Source organism: Pteropus medius, unplaced genomic scaffold (genome assembly GCF_902729225.1).
Source record: "Pteropus medius unplaced genomic scaffold, Ma_sr-lr_union100, whole genome shotgun sequence".
Classification (NCBI taxonomy): domain Eukaryota; kingdom Metazoa; phylum Chordata; class Mammalia; order Chiroptera; family Pteropodidae; genus Pteropus; species Pteropus medius.
This window is the reverse complement of record NW_024342647.1, coordinates 1,623,214-1,644,967: the sequence shown is the minus strand read 5'-3', so window position 1 is coordinate 1,644,967 and position 21,754 is coordinate 1,623,214. Positions and strand designations below refer to the sequence as shown.

At 51.0% G+C, this 21,754-nt stretch overlaps 1 protein-coding gene across 1 annotated transcript in view; it reads right to left on the bottom strand.

The window, feature by feature from the left end:
* Positions 1–2,450: 2,450 nt before the first annotated feature.
* The window catches only part of CDK5RAP2 (CDK5 regulatory subunit associated protein 2), a 155,903-nt gene continuing 136,599 nt past the window's right edge, over positions 2,451–21,754 (bottom strand). Inside the window, 9 exon segments of the mRNA XM_039866749.1 lie at positions 2,451–2,543; positions 3,004–3,050; positions 6,321–6,447; positions 12,582–12,725; positions 15,202–15,467; positions 16,469–16,546; positions 19,140–19,388; positions 20,479–20,600; positions 21,522–21,711. Of these exon segments, the coding sequence (XP_039722683.1) occupies positions 2,487–2,543; positions 3,004–3,050; positions 6,321–6,447; positions 12,582–12,725; positions 15,202–15,467; positions 16,469–16,546; positions 19,140–19,388; positions 20,479–20,600; positions 21,522–21,711 (1,280 nt within the window). The 3' untranslated portion in view covers positions 2,451–2,486.

Here is a 21,754-nt window from a genome sequence, read left to right as displayed (position 1 = left end):
AACACACTCGCAACTGTCAGTCAGGTCGGCAGTATAGTCCCCCTGAAGGCACATCTGAACCCGGGTCTGACTTCCCAGCCTCGTCTGAGCTCTGACATCCGTTCTGTACAACCCGCCCTACCACCTGCTCTGCCACACGCACGCACACACACACACACACACACTCGCATTTGTGCTCAGCTGCTATGGGAACTTAAAATGGGGTTTTGGAAACTTCCTTGAGACTAGCCATTGAGAGACACTGAATAAGTCCTTAATTTTTCGAAAGGGTTTTATTGTTTGTCTACTTCCAAATTTCGAGGCTCACAGTGTGATCGGGCCTAGGTGCAAGGGCGATTCTCATTTCACAGGTGCAGAGACGACAGAAGCCTGTGGCTGGGCCTGGAAGCCAAGCGTCCTGCCCTCCCCGCCCCCAGCAGAGCCACGCGGAGCCGTCCTGGCTGCAGGTCGGGCTTCCATTTAGGACTCCAGTTGTGCAAGTCCTTGAAAAAGGAGCTGCCACATTACTTCGTGCCGGAATCTGAGTGTTCACACACTGGAATGGACTGAGGCACAGCTGTGCAAATGCTTCTCACGAGAGCTCAGACAACAGGAACCGAAGCAGAGAGGGTCCCTACTGACCACTTGTCCACCCCTCACCCAATGGGAAACAGGTGGAGAGGCAGGGGCCAGGATGAGAGGTCTGTCCCCCAGCCCCCGGCCTGGCTCCTGCTGCCCCGCTCCCCTTCACATCACCTCAAATCATCGCCGGGTTTGGGGAGCTGCAGGGGCAGCAGCGGAGAGCAGAGCTGGGGTTTGGAAGGACAGGAGGGACTAAGCCCCAGCTCTACCTCTCAAAGGAAAGGGCCTCGGACAAGACGCTCAGCTGTCCTGGGGATAAGAGGCCTGACTGGGACCTCCCTGTAGTCCCCAACTCCAGTGAGGTCACGGAATAAGGACAGGACTGGACTGGGCAACGAAGCCATCGCATCGCTCAGTGGCCCCCACGGTGGGGAGGATTTCTGAAGGACCACTCAAGGCAGACTAGAGAGAGAGAGGGTGGGAGGGGCACTTGGGTGAGTTAATGAAGGTCGGGTTGCCTGGGACAGGAAGTGCAAAGCAGCGAGATGAGAGAGGAGCCGGGGGTGCGGGCAGCGGCCGGCCCAGCTCCTGCTGCACCTTGTCAGGGGCCTGGGTGACGCCTCGCCCGTGTTTAGCGTGGAAAACATCCTGGGCAAACGTGGGCTTTCCAACACCTTGGCTGCTGCAGGGCGGAGGAGTGATTCAGGTGCGGGAGGCAAGATTCGAGAAACGTGATGGAAAAGGAACTTGGGACAAGAAACAGCCTGTTAATAAGGAAAGAGGTGAAGGGACCAGAGCCTGGGATCTCCCAGAGGGGACAAGGGAGAAAGCCGGAGGACAGAGGGGATGGTCAGAGGGCAGTGTCAGAACGAGTGACTGCAGAGGGAGAGCAAGCTGAGGGGTCGTCCAGATGGACGCCGAAGTCCCCAGAGCGATGGCAGGAAAGGGGACAGAGAGGGAGGCCGAGTCAGGCTTCAGTTGTTGCACAAACGAGGCCCACGTGCCCTGCTGACGCCTGCTCGGAGGCCCCGAGGTGGTGGGCACAGGGCCGCGAGGCAGCAAGCGTCACGTCGGAGGATGCCTGGCAGGGCCTCTCAGTCCCCGGCCCGTCCTGAGCCTCGTCTGCGAATGGGGCCAAGCCCTAAACAGTCTATTTCTCAGGGACATCATGGAGCTCAGGGCGAAGGTGGAAGACAATTAAACATGACGGTCAGTGACAGGGATGGGGCAAACGCAGCCGGCCGTGCTGTGGGGACAGTCGTCGTGGGGACACTGCGGGCCTCATGGATCCTTCCCATGCCGGGAATGGCGCCACCTCGGGGGACCGCGCGCTAGGCCGTGACTGCGAGTTGCTGAGTCCACACGAGGTGCAGATGTCAGGTGACCCAGCCACGCCACGAAGCGCCATTCCTGTCTGGACACCTGAGTGGGCTCGGCAGAGAGCTCGGGTGACATCCAAGGGCCACACCACTCCCGAGGCCCCAGCCTGTCCCACGTGGGCGTCTGGGATCTGGGCTTTGAGGCTCCACACAAAGTAACTGCATCACCAAGTTGAAATGAGTCATTAAATGTGAATCCTCGAACCGCGGGGCTGGCCGAGCACTAAGCGCATGGGTGGGCATGAAGCCCACCACCGAGCGAGGCAGCGACGAGGCAGCGACACCTCGGCTCCACGCGCTGCCCCAGCGGAGACGCACCCCGTGCCCAAGGCCTGCCATGCCCCGCACTGCAGGGCGCCCGGAGCCTGTCCGACAATAAGCCCTACACCAACAATAAGCCCTACACCAACGTCAGGACAGAGCACACCAAGCGGAAAGAGAGATTCCCTCTGAGCAGACGGCTCTTTCCCAATAAGCAGGAACCACACTTGTAACAGAGACAGCGTGAGCTCAGGGGGAACCACAAGTTTTATTGGCTGCAAGTTCTCAGGAGCCGGGTCTGCTGGGACTGGACGTTCCTGGATGGGCACCCCCGGGCCTAAGCTAGAAAAAGGGAGGAAAAGGGAGAATTTTAGGCCCATTGGAGGGTTTCTGAAGTGAGATCCCTGACAGAGTTAAAGGTGAGACTGTTATTCTGAAACTATTGCCAAAGACATAATGTTTGGTCAGTAAATATTTACAGAACCTAATGACCATGAGATCCTACTGTACTCACTCATTCAAAAATGTTTATCAAATGCCTACTACGTGCAGGCACTTTTCACTGTATTTCTTATGGGTGCAAATAGCACCCAAGTTTAATAATTAGAACCACTGAAACCACGGCATGAGAAAACAAAATTTTTTGTGTACTTCTGGCAGAAGAACATGGCTGGATGCGGAGAACACGTCCTCTGGTTTCATCTTCAACTTCACTTTTCAAAAGAAGTCATTTCCTGCCCGGCACCCATTCCCCCGCCCCACATGGCTTTCCGTGGAAGAAACTCGAAGGGGCATTCATTACCTCCAGGTTTCCTCTGGCCTTTCGAAGGATTTTGTGGGTCACGACCACTGAGGAGAGAGCGAAGAAGGGGATGATTAGACCCCGGTGCCCAGGCGGACCCTCTAAGAGCTGGGTGCAGGGAGGAGGAGCCCCCTGAACCCTGGGTGGTTCAGACAAGCCTGAAGCACACAGACCAGAGAGGCATGAAGCCCCCACCGGCCCGTCACGCGCCCCAGGACCAAAGAATCCATCAGAGAAGGTGGCCCAGAGACGAGACTGCACATCCGTGCTCAGCCACGACCTCACAGCGACACCAGAGCAAAGCCTGCTGCACCACGTTCTAGAAGACAAAAGCCGAGGCTCTGCGAGGCCGGCCGGGGGCTCAGGTACCCTCGGGCTCACCTCTACGGCCCCGGGAGGGCGATGGGGCAGGGTGGGGCTGGTGTCTGACAAGCACCCCGCATGCTCTGGTTTCCCAGCCCTCCGGAGAAGCAGCTCTGGGAAGCAAACCCATGTGCGGAGGCCACGCCAGGGGCCAGGGCGGTTCTGGGAAGTCAAACGTGTCCAGGGCCGTCCCGAGAGCAGGCGCCGAAAGACCCGGGACAAAGCCCGGCGCGTTCCCTCCTCAGCTGGCAGACGAGCCCAGCATGGTTCCCTGCACAGCCACGTGCTGCCAGGACAAGGGCCTAGCGGGGGCCAGTGGGGGCGCCTGCAGATCTGGCTCTGAGCCGAGCACGGGCAGAGGCCCGGCATGCCGTGGCCCACGGGAGGGAGAGGAGCACCTGCCACTCGGGGCAGCATCTGTACAGTGGGGTGGCTTCTTCCTTCTGTCCCCTCTCGTCCAACACAAACCCCAGCAGCAGGAACGCTGGCCCAGAAGAGGTACCTAGGCCTGCTCAGGGGCCCGTCTTAAGAGGGTTTGGTGAGGGCCAGAGAGGCAGCTACTCCCTGGGAAAGGGGACACAGGCTTCTGGAACTGGGCCTTTGGCCAGTGGTGCCCAAGGCTGAAACAGACGCCCCGTCAAGCTCCCTGATGGCTCATTCAGAACAGGTGCCATGTGGTGGCCTTGAGAAAATATTTATTTCTTGCCTCAGAAAAATTTCCATCTGGAAATAATGAAGTCTGTTTGCAATCTGTGATGCCAGGGGAAGGACAGACACTGTGGGATTGTTTCGACTGGGCAAAATGAACTTCAGAGGCCCGCTGCCTCTCCGTGCCTTCGCCCCAACCCCATGCCGCAGGGCGGCTGTTCCACCCCGGGTCCAAGGATGTGCTCTGGGGTGCCCTACATCCCCGGAAACTAAGTTCAAATTTTTGTGTGTTCGTGGACGTAGGCATCTTTCTGGAGAGAGATCACGCCCCTCCCGAGAGTCGCCAACAGACCTGTGACCCAGAAAGATGAGGTATCGCGGCTGTGGGTTAAACATACCGTGGGAATGGCATCGAAAGAATGAGACTCCCAGCGGAAAGGTGGGGCTCGCCCGGCCCGGGTGAAGGGCCCCCACGTCTGACCAGCTCTGCCCACCTCCCAGGGCACGAGATCCACTGCGACGAGCAGCCCGAGGGGCAGAGGGGAAGGGACACATCCCACGTCTGGGCTTGCCCAGCGTGAGGCCAGACGCAGACCCAAGCACTTTTCAGGGTGACGTGAACCCCGAGGCCAGAACCCCACAAACGTGTACCGCTCTGCCAGAGCGACCAACCCCCTCTCATCAACAGCCCTCTGTGGGCCCCGTTGGGCCTCCCCACTGCCTGCCTGGGGACTGCCACAGTCTCTCAACCTCCTGGCCCCTCCACACTCAGCCACAGGACCTTCTGACACACTGTGGTCCCTGTCAGTGCCTGCCGCTCGCTGGGTCCGGCCCACACGCTGTTTGTGACCTGGCCCTGACTTATCCCCTCACTTCACCTCTCAAAGCAAGAGTCTTGGCGTGTTCAAAACGTGTTTCTATCACTCACTTCTTGCCCGGGAGGCCACCCGCCAGAATCGTGTTCCTGCCCCGTCTCTAACTCCTACTCAACCTCAAGACCCAGGTGATCCAGGGCCTTGAAGCACCTCTCGGGCTACCTGAGATGCAGGTGCATCGTCCTGCAGCTCGTTTGTGTGTCTCCCCCATGAGTCAAAGCTCCACACTGGCAAGAACTGTCTCGTTCACCCCTGTCCCCAGGGCCTCGCATGGGGGCAGAGAGCACAAACTCAGTGCTCGCTTGGTGACTACATGTCCCTTTCTGGCAGTTCGAACTCTGCCAGTCACAGGCTGTTTTCAGAAGGCTCCGGGGGTGAGTAAGGAGAAGTCTCACTGACGATAATCTGTCTGTGCTTCTCAGAAATGCCCCGGAAATGCTGGGCTTTGCTGAGAGAGCAGCGCAAGGCCGTGAGGAAGGCGCTGGATCGCGGCGCTCCTAAGACAGGGAAGCGACAGGCAGGCAGCCCGAGACGCGGCCAGGCTGTGCTGCCAGGGGGCACCAGGAGAAACTCGGGCCGCCCTCCAAACACGCAGCGGCATGAGCGCTGCGGGCTGACGTGGGAAAACGCAGCTGCTCCCCCCAGCTCTGGGGTGGGCTGAGCCGACCTCGCGAAGGCCATGCTACTTCCCCGACCTCCGGTCTCTGCATCTGCCTCGAAAAGTCGTTCTCAAATCTTTGCCCCTCCCCGGACGCCCGCTGCCGGGCCCAGGCCCTCGTCGCCTGCCTGGCCCGCGGGGGGGGGGCAGCTGCGCCAGCACCCTCCTGCACGTGGATGCGATCGGTCGACGCTGCGCTCCGAGTGCAAACCGCCAAACCGCCCGCGCCTGCCGCCTGAGGCCTCTCACAGCGCAGTCCGGGTCCCTCTCGCCCCCGCCCCCCTCGACCAGCCGGTCGCTCCCACTCCAGCAACGTGAACTCCTGCTGCTGGGTTCTCACGTCCAACACCTGGTTTCTTCCTCTCTGCCTTTGTCTGCACCACCTCCTTTCCATCTGACCAACGCCTACTCCACCCTGCACACTCGGCTCAGGCGTCACTTCCTCTAAGAAGCCCACCTTCCAGGACAGAGTGACATCCGCCCCACTCCCACCTCGGCGCTCCCTAAGCCCCTGCACATGTCACACACCATCTCCCCACTAGGACGACAGCCCCTGGCACAGAGTGGTCCCCCTACAAAAGTCTGTTAAGGAAACTCATCTGTCTGTGCAGGTTGGGAAGGGTGAAGCAGGAAAGGCAGCCTACAAACAGAAGCCACGATGACAAGCAGTCTGGGCCCTGAAGTGGGCAGTCCAGGGCTGCTTTTCAGTCCTGAGGACGTGGTCAGACATGGTGGCTGCCCCCCACCCCCACCCCCACCCACCGCTCACTTACACTGATCAAAGATGACTTTTTCCTGGTGCTTGCTCAGCTGCAAAAGCTTCATGGTGTTTTGCAACTTCTTTTCTTGTTCAAACAACTTTTTGTGTAGCTTGGTGATCTCTGCCTCTGTTTCTCCAGTCTAGAATGAAAAGGAATTAGAAAAATGAACAAAGTTTATAAAACATATCGCATAAGCAGAATTACAAAACCATATATAAAAAAGCTAAACTTTACTAACACAAACATTCGAATAAAAACTAGAAGCCATTTTCTGCTGGTCGGATTGACAAAAGCAGGTCAAGTTCAGGGACGAGGTATGTGGGTGTGGGGAAAGTGCCCAGCCAGGACTGCCGGGGGACTGGCGCCTGGCACGGCCAGGTGGGCGCCCTGCGAAGGCTTACCAAGTTATAGAATGCGCTTGATCCTCTGACCCAGCGATTCGCCGCAAGGAGTGACAATGTGAACGCAAGAAGATGCCTGTGTTCAAGGGTTTTTATCTCAGCGTTGTTCGTAGTAGGGAAAAATAAACAACCTGATTTGTCTTAATAGGGGTCCAGATAAATGAATTATAGTATTTATATACAATGGAATAATTTTGCAGCTATTAAAAATGATATTGTAGAACTCTATTCATTGACATTGAAAGATGATAATAATTAGTGACAAAAAGAGCCCAGAACTGCTAGTGTGTATCAGGCATTCCCATTTCATAAATTGAATACATATATCTATATCCATAGACGGGTATATCACGATGTCTAGAAAAATTTGGTGACACAGAGACATCATCAAAATGTGAGTAGTGATTATTCTCGGGAAATGTGATTTGGAATGTTTTATTCCCATTTTTTAAAATTTATCAGAATCAATCGAATTTTTCAATAAAAACTACAAATATTAATGCTTAAATCCTAAAAAGAGATATAAAAGCATTATTAGGAAAGTATGACCCATTAGGAGAACCTATTTTGATTTTTCAGAAATGAGGAAAACGCGGATGGGCAGCAAAACCAGAGTCCCCAGTCCTCTGAAGTGAGAGGTACACGGCACCGAGGCCATCTTGACTAGTCCCCCACCTAATTCTTAGGGTTAGGGACACTCGCTTTCTCGTAAAATACCCTGACTGCACGGTACTCTGGCACAAACCACTCACTGCTACATCGAAACACCTCTGCTCCCGAGAGGGGAGATGTTTGCCTGTCAGCTTACAAGTTTGTCCCCAAACTTATTTTTGACAGCTGAACTTGGAATCAGTACAGCAAGTCCTGGAACAACACTGTTTAGTTCAATATTTCATTTTAACGTTGACGAGATGCCACAGGAACTTAACTCTAGTTTCTATCAATTAGCCTATAGTAAAACTGGTTTCATTATATATCATTTCGCCTAAAAGTCATGGAACTTACTGTATATGATTTAATCACTACGTAAACCCATAAAAATATGTGTATGAAAAGAGAAAGCTGGTTGATAAAGGCAAGTCACTAAAAAGCACATTTCTGGCATATTAGGTGTGGGTAAATCAACTATAAAAGTTGTGGGAGGAACAAGGTCTAGAAGAATTCTATATTCAAATTGCTTTGCAAGTGTCTAAGTCTTTTCTTCATCTTAAAGAAACAGAAATTGGAAGTGACAGACATACATTATGGATGTAGTTTATGAAAGAAAGGAAATGTAGAACTCCCATCAGCAGACCCATATTCAAAGAAAAGGCTCTGGCCCTACATCAAAAGAATGGCAAATGAATGTGCATTTAACTGTTAAACTAAAATGTTTAAGGTATGTATCATTTTTTGATTCCCTGCTTTAACCTACTTTTAAGATTAACCAATTGTGTCAGCTACAAGGATTTAAACTGTTCTTCCAAAACAGATCCTACTTTAAACATTAGGTTTTCTTTGATTCTCTTCCTCATGCTAAGAGCCCACAAAGATCTGTGTTCCGGTCATGGCTTCAAAGGCCACACGTGCTAGGACGGTCACTCTATATTCAGAGCCTTGGCTCCTTCCACATCTGTAAAAGAGGGATGGTCCTGACCCATATATCACATCGCAACAGAGTGAGACTCAAATGGGATGACGCCTGAAGACAGGGAGAACGATTATTTCGTCCCTGCCTGGCTCGCTTCAATTCCCCTTTCTAAAGTCAAACTCAGGCATCACCTCCTCCAGGAAGCCTTCCTTGAGACGCTTCCCCACCAGGAGTCTAGGCTGGTTTCTGTTCCTTTGGGTGCCCACTGTTTTCCCTCTGGGAATACAAGCTCCCTCAGGGCAGAACTCAATTCTTCCTCTGAGCACCAGAGCCTGGCACAGAGTGGGTATTGTGAGGCCATCTGCCAACCAGGGGGTTAACTTCCACCTACACTCTTAAAACACTCTGTACATATTCTATCCAGCACTTAAAACAAGGAATTTAGATTACCGTCTGCTGTTCCTCTGAACTAGAATCTTTAGTTTTACAGGATAAACACCTCTTGGTAGATAGATACTGCAGGGCTCCAAAGCCCCGCTCGGTCACTTCCAGCTGTCATTGTTATGATGATGGAGCAAGGGCGTTTCGGTTTTTACTTCCAGAACGTGGGAACAATACCACCCAACTCTCGGGAGGCTGCCATAGGGATGAAGTGAGAGGCTGAGTGCACAGCAGAGTGCCTGACACCAGGAGGAGCTCAAAGAGTGACTCTTCCTCCCGGCCACCGAGCTCAGCTCAGAGCTGAGAACCACGCCCTACTCATGAGCACTCTGACTGATTTCCAGAGCTGGCTTCCTTTGTTTTGGTTTGGTTTTGACTGTTTGTTTTCTTTTTTTACAATGAAAATCTTCAAATATTTACAAAAGTAGAAAGAAGAGGACAATAAACCACCAGGTACCCACTCAGCTTCAGCAATCATCAAATCATGGTCAAATTTGTTTCATCAAAATCCTGCCTATCCTCACCCTAAAATTATTTTTTAAATCAATCCTAGAAGATAATCATATTTCATCCATAAAATATTTTAGTATATAGCTCTAGAAAGATTCTTTAAAAAACACACAATGATCACATCTAAAAATGGCAATAATTGCTTCATATTACCAATTATGTCAGTAGACACATTTCCCTAAATACGTCCTAATTTTATTTTATTTTTTTTTTGAATAACTGATTTGATTTCACTTAAATTGGAATACAAATAAACAGCATGTTTTGCATTTGATTGCCGTGTCTCTTACATTTCTTTTAATCCACTGGTTCTCAGAGCAACCAAAAGGACTTGTAAAAACAGACTGCTTCTGAACCAGTAGGTCTGGGGTACAGCCCCCAAATTTGCCTTTCTAGCTAGTTTCCAGATGATGCTGATGCTGCTGGTCCAGGGGACATAATTTGAAAACCAGTGTAAATCTGCAAGTTTCACTCTCTCTTTTCTTTCTTTTTTCCCCAGGATGAAAAGATGTTCAAAGTTCATATTGTACATTTCCTGCTTAGACCTAGAATTAAGCCATTTCTCAAACAAGCCCCATTTCCTTTTAGTGGAAAAAGGTATTTAGAAACCACAGTTTGGCGCTAAAAGTGCTCACTGGTTCTGGATTGGACATTTTTATACCTTTTATATAGAGAAATTAGTAAAATTTATTAATAGGAAATACATCATGAGTTCATATTGATACTTCCAATTCAAATTAAGGGTTGCAGGATTTTTATCCTTTTATTTTTTTATTCATCAAATCTCTTCCCTGACAGTAAAAAACTCAACACAATTAGTTGTTTGTTTTACCTTATAAATAGTTTCATACTGTCAATACCAATATTATTACCAAAAATTTAATCACTGAAAACAGTTTAAAATTTTCTTGTAGTTCTTTTTGCCCTTAGAGTATTTCCACTAGTGATAACATACAAATTACTGTTCTAGTCATAGAAACATCTCCTCTTTGTGTGGTTATGCCTTTTATACTGTATACACTAAGGTCTGTCTATTTCTTCTTGCTATGAATTTTTAGACATTGCTTTTTTTCTCGTTTTATTTTTACTTATAATTATGTAAAGCATTTATGGTTTCAAAGTGAAATTTACAAAACAAGACCTATTCAGAGAAAGCGACCTTCTGCCCTTCCACCCTCTTCCTGCTCACCCCTACAAGTGGCCTATTTCGTTACTGTTTATCCTTCCATTAAAAAAATAAATATGTAAAAAAATGAAAACTTTCTTAGCTAAACTGATGCATATGATCACACTTTCCAGACCAGTCCTCGGAACTGCAGGGGATGGTGTATTAAATGCAAAAGGCAAATTAATGACGCTCAGAGAAAACACTAGGTAATAAAAAACCATTGGGGTTGCTAGTGAAAACTTGGAAATCTGACTTACACACATTTCACACCAAGAAAAAGGCACTGCATGAAACACAGGCAGGGACAGGAAAGTGGCCAGAGGCAATTTAACACCACACGGGGGTCTGTGTACACCAGCGACTATATCGGGGCATCTGTAGGGTCCTTTCCGTGGCTCCAAAGTTCTCTGATGCTAAAGTGAGCACAGTCAATTCCCCGAGAAAGCCTCGGGAAGAAGAGGTGAACCACACGAGCACTGATCCATCTCTGGACTCATTTGCTACAGGGGATATTAACGTGACAATTTACACTCACGCGTGCACGCGAAATAAGAACTGCGTTCTGTCTGTTTAACAGACGTTACTAAGTACAGCGGACAAAAACATTATCGCAGTGTGTTGTGGGTGGACTTTTTAGTTCAGACATGGTGTGCTTTACAAATCATATGGGCAAATACTGGTTTGAGAGTGTAAGAGGCAATCATTCACTGATTCATTCAAAAATATGAACCAAATAGACTTGGCCCCTCATGGAAAACGTGTAAACAGACATTAAACAAATGAACGTATAACTGTAACTTGTGAAAAGGGCTATGATGACACAGAAGAGGATGCTGTGACTGAGTGAACAGGGAGCTCTCTCTGAAGTAACATTTAAGCTGAGACCTGAAAGGTGAGAAGGAGCCAGCCAGCTGGGAGGGGGGCATCTGTGTCATCTAAGCCTAAGATGGAAAAAAGCTTGGTGGGTTAGAATGTGGGGCTGGAACCCAGAGGCCCCCCTTCCCTCCAACATTCCGTTTTCCTTCTACTCCAGGCCCCCACCAGCTAAAAGTGGGCAAAACATGATTTTCCTGCGCCATGGCTGGTTACGTACTTCCCCAAGCTTGCAGCACCCAAACTTCCTCCCCAGGACCCCAAGGGAGAAATCTTAGGATAGGCTCCTTAGAACCTCTCAAGCAGAGGGAGCCGCTTCACTGCTACTTCTTTGCCATGACTGACAGACCCGAGAGCTGTCAAAAGGGGTTTAACCAGAAGAGTAATGACACAGAATGCAAATTTCCCTTCCGCCTTCCTGCTGGCCTTTGGCAAGAATTTACAAGTTAGATAAATGAAGGGGGAACTCTCTCTCAGTCCACCAAAGAGATCTAACTCCCCCTTAACCTGTGTGCTCCTTCTTCCAGGGCAGGTTTCTCTGGTTACCAGAGTGGATGCCCACCCTGTCACAATACTACGTGTGTCCCAGACAAAAGCCTACGATCGCTTCTGCTCTGTCTTAATCCTGACTGGTGCCATGGGATAAGGGGATGAGGATAGGTGTGGAGCAACTGTTCTTAATCCAGTCACACTGAAGCTACTGCAAAGTTGAGCTTTTAGGAAAGTTTCAATGGTTTTATAAGTGATTTTCATTGATTAAAAAAAAAAAAAAGTCGTTTCGAAGAAGTTAAAACAGATTTGAACGAGGCCCACTAAATATGATGCTGAAAGCTAACAAAAGGCGTCAGATGGCCCAGAGAAAGGCACGTGACCTGGAAGAGACTCTGAGCAGACAGGAAGGAGCTAATCCACGAGGACAAGCTGGGACCTAAAGCCCATAAATGAAAGTTCATCCTTCGGATTCAGACACTTGTGCCTTCAAACCAGCTCTAACCTTGACTATGGGCCTCACTCCCTGGCCCTCGGTTTCCTCATGTGTAGAATGCGAACAGGATTTCCCTCAACAGAGCTATGCCAGGAGTGAGGACAGGCCTGGTCAGGGCTGCAAGGGTGCCAGGGGATGAGGTAAGAAACACAGGGAGCAGCGGGCACACCACTCTGAACAAACACAGCGCCTTCCCCGCCCTCTGACACAGTCCCCAACCTAAGGGCACGTCTGCCGAGTCAGGACCTGGGCTAGACATAAAGGAGACAGAGGCACAAGCCCTAGTAGCATCTCTGAGCCTCTGAATCCATGTGCCACCACCCACCTGCTCACAGTGAAGGGTGCACTGGCCATTTGTGGGGAGTGAGACCCTCCAGAGAAGCGTCAGTAACCTCGCGGCCTCTTCCAGGGTCAGCTTGGCTGTGTTCACGGTGGTGACGAACCTGCTCAGGGGTGCCGAGTGTAGACCCTGCATGGGGGAACGAGAGGGTTGTTACTTGTGGGCTGGAAAAAGATTACAGACGAGCCAGCATTAGCGGGCAGCATAAATCTCCAGACCGCAGGGCTTACGTTCCACATGCTGAGCAACAGCCTAGTGCCAGATGACACCAATTTATTGTTCTTAAAAGACTAGTGAATTGTAGATTATGAGAGAATTTCGGTGGTGATTTTAACCGAATCAATAACTGTGATTAATAACCACCTGCATTAACTATATTTACTATGCCAAGAAGAGGGCCCGGGGTAGGGCCACTCTCTGCTCCATGGCCCACGGAGCCTCTCCGGAAAGCAAACAAAAGACGCCAATAGCAAGGGACACAACGTGAACCTTTCTGAGTCAGTCGTCCCTGCTAAATGGCTCTGCTTACTGCCCGGACGACAGCGGGGCCTCGTCAAGGCCCTCTCACCCGCTCTGCTGGCCGAAGCGGACTCAAACTGGGGGATGTCAAGAGCACGAGGAAGCAAAGGCCGTGAGTCAGAGATGGGAAAACAAAATAAATTTAAAAAAAAAGAAATTCTTCACAATAAAATAAATACAAAATAAAATAACACACCCTTTTTAGCCACCGAATTAGCAAGAAAAAAAAACTTGTATGTAAAAATACTCAGTGAAGACAAAGATGTAGAGAAATAACAATATTTTTGTAAAGCGATACAGCAAGATTTATCACAAGAGCCCTAAAGAGTTCACAATTTCCGCTTCTGAGAATTTGCCCCTAATGAATTATTCGAGGATACGACCAGACATCTATTTAGAAGGATCATCACAGCTTAAATGTCCAACAACCGGTTTAAGAGTAAAAATAAACAGTGGTACATCCATATGTTCTTTTCCAGCCATTAAAAGTCAAATTCTAGAAATATACTGAATAAGAAAAATGTTAATGTACTGTGAACTGGAAGTCAAAATATGGAGTTCATGTACGTTTGAGACAGTTTTATTAAACTTTACAAATGAGCTAAAAGCATATATCAAAATTTTAAGGGTTCAGGACTGGTATATTTATAGATATTTTGTTTTTATGCTTTCCTACAGTTTCTAGCTTTTGTACAATAAAGATTATAATTAGAAAAGAATAATCTTGCTACTATTAATTCATTTAACAAATATTTATACCACGTGTCTATTCCATGCCAGGACTTGTGCCAGGTAGATAAACAGTATTGGGCAAAACAGACATTATTCCTGCTCTCTTGGACCTTATTATCTAGTGGAATGTCAAATGCAAAATTGACTTTTACAATATAATAGTAAAACAAAATAAAACTAAAAGGCAAAACAGGTATCAGGAAACAGGAGCCTCAAGCACCCTCAGGAGGGACCTGGGAGGATGAACGGAAAATGTGACCCACAGAAGCTGGGAGGTTGGGTCCAGTCTGGTGGGGGAAAAAAATTGACCCCAAACCTTGGAGAAAGTGAATGAATGAGTAACTTTATGTCAAATGCCTGGCACACAGGTAGGTCCTCAATGAAAGATAACTTTAAAAGGAAGGTTCCAGTGGGAGGAGGCAGGAAGAAGGGGTAGGTAAGAGGGACTGAGGGGTCTTCCAAGCCAGAAGGCACGGGGAGCCAGGATGTGGCTGGCAAGGAGGATGACAGCATGCAGCCCAGCCTGACAGGGGCAGGGCACACACGGGGGACACGGGAGATGAAACTGGGGAGCGAGGCAGTAGAACTAGAAATTTGAAATGCTTGGCATCTGAACAGTACCCAGGGGGAACTGGAGGTTTCAGCACAGATGAGTGAGGTGACAAACACTGTTCTTCAGGCAGTAGTATCATGACACAGAAAGAGAGCACCTAGGAGGATGGAGAGATGAGTTCAAATCCTGACTGCTCCAAGCTACTCCACCTCAGCATCTGTAAAGCAGGAACGACGTCAACCACTTCACGGGTTGTCCTGGGATGAGAGGGAGTACTGTGCTAACAGCTCCTCTGCATGAAGAGGCGGCAGGGGCAAGCAACCTGGAGGTGGGTGTAGGACATCGCACGCTGGCAAGCTCATCGCAAAGCGGCTGAGACGTCACGGTGCGGGTGACCATATGCTGCGTGAGGATCTGGGTGTCTAGCCACCTTATTCACCGCTGCAGCCCCAGAGCCTGAGCCACAGAGACCTGGGTGGGTGGTGGCCAGGTGACTGGAAAGAGGAACAGATGGACACACTGGAGGACAGAAGGATGGACAGGAGGCTAGCAGACAGAGGGAGTCATGGGGCAGATCCTAGTAACGCAGTGTATCAACCTCAACCAGTGTTCCTCCCACAGGAAACAACAGGGGTCCCCCAGACTGGAGCTGACCTCGTGGCTTTCGTGGGCTACGCTTCTACGTTCCTCGTTTCAAGGTCTTACTGAAGCCAGGTGTGCCCCTGCCCCAGGTGCCCCACCAACACGTCCTTTCCTGCCCCCACTGAGTATCTGTCTCCCTCCAGCTGTCGGTCAGGTTACCTTCGTTTCCAGCTCTCGACCTGTGGGGCTGGGAACCTCTTGAATCTGAATGTCCATCTCGGCAAGGAGCTTCTGGCCCTGGCCAATCTGCTTACAGAGGGCATCATAGTCCTCAATCATGCCCAGGACGTGGCAGCCACTCTTGCTGGCCCACAAGTGGCGGCCAGGGACCAGGCCAGACATGCACGGGATGCTGGTGGCTGAGCTGATACTGACGCAGGAGAGGGAGTCCATGTCATTTACAGAGAGCGAAGGAGTCTCTGAAGCTACAGAATGGGAGGGAAGATGTCAGATCTACTGGGGGCAGCACCCCCGTGTTCGCTGAGCTGCATTCAACAATGGTGAAGCCAGACAGGAGGGCTAAAAATGGCCCTCAGGCCCACATGCCACAGACGCAGCCCAGAGAAGAAAGAGGCCGGGCTCCAGGACCTCAGTCTGTTTATTACCCCACACTGGGCTTATTCCCCATGTGGGAAAAGCTCGATTCAATTCAGCTTATCAGGTCAGGCACCCAGTCTGCAGAAGACCCTGATTTAGACAGATGAATCAGGTCGGTGCCCGCACTCCTGGAGCCCGTGGTCTAGTAAGAATACAGACATTGCGTGGGAGGTACAACAGCGCAATGACAGAGAGATGGGGCTCAGGGCTAAAAATAATCAATTCTCCGTGCAGGAATGGAGATCAGGGAAGGCTTCCCAGACGAAGCAACAATTGAGCTAGATTGAATAGGTAACAAGAATTACACTAAACAAAGGGAAAAGCCCATTCCTTTTTACTTTTGGATCGACAGAAGTCTGGATAAATATTTCTCACTGGAGACATCAGAAAGGCATTTCACAGTGAAGTTTGCACTCATGAGTCTTGAAGTAGCAGGACTTCCACCGGCAGAGAATGAGACAAGGGCGGTCTGGACAAGGAGGGGGCCGGACTGCAAAGTCCCAGTGGGAGGAAAGTGAGCCTGTCCGCAGAACAGCGACCCTGCAGACAGGCTGCCTGAGAATGTGAGGGCAGCGGGGAAGGCTCTGAAAGCCATGGAAAGTGTCACGCTTTAATTAATAGAGACGCAATGACATTGCTGAATTGGTAATACCCAGGAACAGATTAACTGGCTGGGAGAAGGAGATCACTAGCTAGAAATGCTGAGAACGTGAATCCCCGATTCCTGCCAGATACTCTCTTGGGACCAGGGACCCCCTTTGTCTTCGATTTAAAATGTCCTACTGCCAAACCCAACCCTGCCATAGTTACCCAGAGTTCAGCTTTGTACCTGATGTTGGTGGCGCTGCCACGGTGGAATCGAACAGATCATACGCATTTTCAGTCGCCATGGGACAGGTGTCGCCATCTATGACATGCAAAATAAGAGAAGGAAAACAAATTGTCAGAAGTTTTCATTTCCCTCTCAGCAGCACTCGAGGGCGCTGAGGGAGAACACAGCGAATAGCAGACACACACAGCATTCATTCACATCCGCGCTGGGCCTCACTCCTGCCAGGCCATGTGCAGGACGCGGGGGATAAGAGTGAGCAGGCCTGGTACCCTCCCCGGAAGGACCCCCTCCCCCCGCCCCTGCTCCCCGGAAGGGCCCTCTTGTCCAGACAAGTAAACAGGAAGTTTCCCTTCAGAGTGGTCAGGGCTAAGGGGGGAAAGTCTGGGCCTAAGGTAACTCTGGTGAAACCCGAGGAGAGAAAGAAGTGCAGGCAGAGGAATGAGTGAGCCATCACGACGAACTCAGGGACAGTCAAGCTCTTCAACTGGCTGAGCCCAGGGTGCCGGGGAAGGACACGGCGAGATGCCAGGCCAGAAGTGTGAGGACCGCAGGGGCCCACTCAAGGGGCTGAGGCCTGTGTGTTGGACTGGAGGAGGGAGTCTGGAGGCTGCTGCAGGAACCCGAGCCCCCCAAAGTAGGATCTGGGATGTGGTGCACGTGAAACAACGTGAGGAGATGAAACTAGTTACACGTTGTAAGAGATGGCCTGTGACGCATACGGCGTGGAAAGCACCTTCTCTTCGGAACTCTCCGTAGTTGTGGGTGGGACGGCACGGTAATCAGATTTCTTGGAAGAGGAGACCGAGGGACGGAGACTGCGGTGATCTGCCCAGCATTATCTGGAGCACGGGTGGCCCAGCGAGGACCCTGAAGAGGCCCCGCCCAGCTCCTCCCCCAGGCACACTGTGAGGGACCGCTTTCTACCAAAAACTTTCAAACTGGTGCACTTAATTACAGTCCTGAAAAGTCTGCAAAGGAAGAAATGCTGCTGCCTATGATACCATCCTAATCTTCGCTCGAGGAAACTGGAGAACGTTCCCGCCGAGTCAGGGCTGTGACTCCCGAACACATTCCTCTGGACACCTCTTGCAAGGCACACCCAGGGTTGGCCTGGGACGAATTTCGAAAGCAGGCACAGGCTGTTTGATGGCGTCCTCACCTCGGCTGCCCCAACTCTCCTTCTAGGGCACCCCGAGCACTGAACCGCTCTCCCTGCTTCGGTCTCCCCAGCCCACCCCCACGATCTCCTTGGTCCCACCTCCTCAGGGCCCTAAGAGGGGCGGGGAGCAGACCGATATTTGAAACCGTGATGCCCACCGCGGACGTATAGTCCATGCAGACGGTGACAGAATGGCACCCTCCAACCCTTCGAGATTCTCCAAGAGGATTTTATCCAAGAATACCGTTTAACAGCAAAAAGCATATTAACATCAACATTTACTAAAGCTCCAAATCGGAGACCAATTTCATAATCACCAGTGTAATGGTTTGGTGTCAGACAATCTGAAAACAATAATTAAGAAGCCCGTGTGAAAAAAGGAAAACCATTTATCACGTAATATTGGGCAAAAACAAAAAAAGGGCACAGAATGGCACAAAACCCAACTTGAACAATATATGCCTACATTTCGTTATACCAAATAAAGAGAAACATGCAAAGTAAAAAATTAACATTTTGTAGAATCGTGAAGGATTTTTTTTTTTCACCTGCAAATTTGTCACGTCATCTCTTTGGTTAAAATTTTAAATTCCTTATCAAGGAAAAACCAAGCTTGAAAGCAGAATGACTGGGTACTCTTGTGTAAGAAATTTTGATTTTTAATTAAAAGCAACAGACTTAATTCCCAATCCAGGTAAAGATAAGTCCCGACTTTCATACGGTACTTCTTTATAAAGCATGCTGACATTCCTTGTCCCACTGGATGTGCACAGCCACCCTGTGGGCGTAAGGATGACGACCCCCGGGCTCCGGTCACTCTGGAAGGTCAGGTGGTACTTCAGGGACGGCAGTGGACTCGGAGCTAAAAACCGATTTCTAGCTCCAGTCTCCGACCTACCTGTGTCGCTTAGGGCAAGTCCAGGACCCTGAGTCTCAGCTCCTTCATTCACAGAGCAGAGACGATGGCCTCACCATGTGCTGGTACATTCCAGGCCCTCTGCGGGGCAGGTGGCAGAAGGGTGACCGAACCCAGTCTTGTCCTCTTTCTGCCACCCTAAACGGCCTCTGCAGGGCTAGACAATAAACCCACAAGCAAATGCAAAAAGGAACCAGTTTTCCTACCTATCAGGATGCTTTTCAGATCCCGAAAAACACTGTCAGCCAGACTAAGAGGTTTAAATTCTCTTTTGAAAGCAGTAAGAGGGACTGAAAAGGGTTTTCGGCAGTGGAGTGATGTGGGCAGGACTAAATGGATAGGAGGAGCAAGACCCGAGGCGGCTGGGAGCCCACACTCCACTTCTCTGAGAATCAGGAGGCCCCAAAAAGAAATGACACCATTTTGCCAAAGGTGACAGCTAATTAGCGGCCAGGTCCCTTGGCTCCTAGGGTACAGCATGTCTGCTGTCGATGGAAAGACACCTCCGTGAGCAAGGCACCGTTCGGAAGCTCGCACATCCCACAGACGCACAGGGCTGCACTCTCTGAGTGCGGAGGGGCGGGGAGCAGTACCGTGTCTGTCCAGCCGAAGGGGCCGCTCGCGGGTGGGCAGGGTCTGGAGAGCTGAGGCGAGTGCTGCGTCCTGGGCCTTCCTTCCGCCTTTGGCCAGCTGCTCCTCCAGCTTGCTCTGCAGCGCGCAGTTGGTCCCGATGCTCCTTTCCAGCTGCGCCCGCAGGGCCTGGACCTCTGTCAGGAGGCCGTGCAGGTCCCCGAGAGCGCCCCGCCCCTGCCAGCCGTCTGCCAACGCCTCTGCTCCAGAAGCTGCAAATACGTGCAACGGGAAGCCCTGACATCTTCCGCCACCGAAGGGTCAGCCAAGAAAGGAGCTCACCGTTTTAACCTCGCCGCCACCATCGCCCTCCCCTCCCTAAGAACTAGGTACAATTTAAATAACGACTTGACTTTAAAAACAAAAATATTGGCAGACTTAATTGCTGCTATTCCACAGGCTAAATAAGAGCCAGAAATTAATTTTTGCTTCTGGCCATAAAAGCCTAGCAAATTGCATACCAAACCCCGAAATTATGTCTAGTAGTAATAAAACCTATTTGGGCTGGAATTATAGAATGAAAGGGGCTGACTTTAAGAGCCACAGTATATTAAAAGGTACAACAGCAAGAATAAGAAAAAGCAACTTGAGGAGAAAATGAAAGCTGTGAGGTGGTGATCCTTTTCTAGATAAACTTTCAATAGTGAGAAACCATCTGGAAAATTAGTTTAAAAAAAAAAAAACACCACACCTCAAAATTGATTCTAAACCATTAGTCTATAGTCAGATCGCTCTGATCCGGTATCTCTCTGAGGACACAGAGGGGACCAGGGCCAACGACCACCTCCGGAGCAGTGTCCACTATGGAGTACATGGCTCCATCCTTACTGGCTGAATGAATGGGCAAAAAGAAACAATACTAGCAATAAAATTATAATAAAAGTTACTTCTTGAGTGCCCACTATGTGCCAGGCACTAGGATTCTTTTAATAAATGATCTCATTTAATTTTCACAACGCTATACAATAGCTATCAGCAGGCATGTTTTATAGAGGAAGAAACAGGCCCCAGGGGGTGAGGTGACCTGCCGCAGGCAGTGACACCGTGAAGCAAGGCGGTGAGGACCCAGACCCCGGCTGGCCTGACTCCTGAGCTGAAGCCCTTCCATGGTTCCTACGGCTTCTTTGGAAGAAGGGTGAGCCCGAGAGCTTGCTTCAAAATACACCTGCTCCACCCAGGAGGCAAGCACAGGTGTGACGACAGCATTTCAGGCAAGAGCGCCGACCCCGCAGTCCGGGTGAGCTGACGGCCCGTGACACAGAGCCCAGGCTGAGGGGGGCCGTGGACCGGAGCGCCCAGTACCTCTCAGGGTTCTGTGTTCCTCGTCCAGCTTCTCGTACACCCTCAGCTCCACTCGGAGGGACTGGAGCAGCTTGTCGTTCTGGGAGAGCAGCTGCTGCCTCCACTCCGCCTCCTCCTGCACCCTGCAACGGCCCCAGCACCACGGGGAGGAGAGGTCAGTTCTCACTCAGTCACTCACGCAGGCCAACTCTGCCCTCGGCTAGAGGAGTGTGGACAGCGGGGCCCGCGTGGTTAAGGACCCCAGTCGCAGCCACTGTGAGGTGCGTGCTTTCTAACCCTCACTTCGGGGCTATGAGGAAGTGAAGCCCAGGACTGTGATGGCGAAGACAATGACCTGGCCAAGTCAGCGCACCACCCTGGGGAGCCCAGAGTGATGTCGCTCACTAAGAGAGCGGGGCACTCACAGGAGCTGACAGACCAATGAAACGTGTGGGGCAAGACAGAGTCTACAGGGAAACTGCCAAGAGCAGTCAGTACGACCCTTTTAAAATCTGAGTCAGACCCATGCTCCTCCTCCACTCAGAATCCTTCCCAACGGCTTCCCGTGTGACTCAGTGAAAACCAAAGCCCGTACACCGACTGGGCCTTACGCGGTTCAGCATCCAGCCACCTCTCTGCCCTCACCCCCCGCCACGCCCTCTCTCCTCCAGATGCACTGGCCTCCCTGCTCTGCCCTGCAGAGGCCAAGGACACCCCACCTCGGGGCCCTTACCGTCCCGTCCAAAAACAACCCTCCGCCAGGTGTCTGCAGAGCTCACACCCTCACTGCCTCAGGTCACTGCTCAGGATGGGTCCGTAGTGCAGAGAGGTCCCCCAGCCCCCCCTGGAAAAGCAACAACAGCAACTCCCTCCCCCAGGCCCCACCCCCCTTACTCAGACGACCTCGCTCCTTGCATTTCATTCCCACCTGACCCATTACGTGTTGCGTGTTGCTGTCTTCCTACCCCCGCCTGTGCATGAGGGCAGGGCCCGGCGCACCCTGTTTCATCACGGCAGCCCAGCGCCTGGACGCCGGCCTGGGCACGGCTGCACCCGCCCACTACCTGCTCAGCTCGCTGTGGCTGTCACAGAGCTCCTGGAGCAGCTGCTGGCTGTGCCTCTCCTTCTCGCCCACCTCCTTCTGCAGCCTGTCCTTCTCTCCCTTCACACAGGCAAGCTCTTGCTGGAGGTGCTCAAGGTTCGCAGTCTTCCTGGAGAGGGACTCTCGTAATTTTTCATTCTCCTTCTGTTTATCTGCAAACACGAAAAGCGCGGCTGAGAAGAGACACCATTTGTT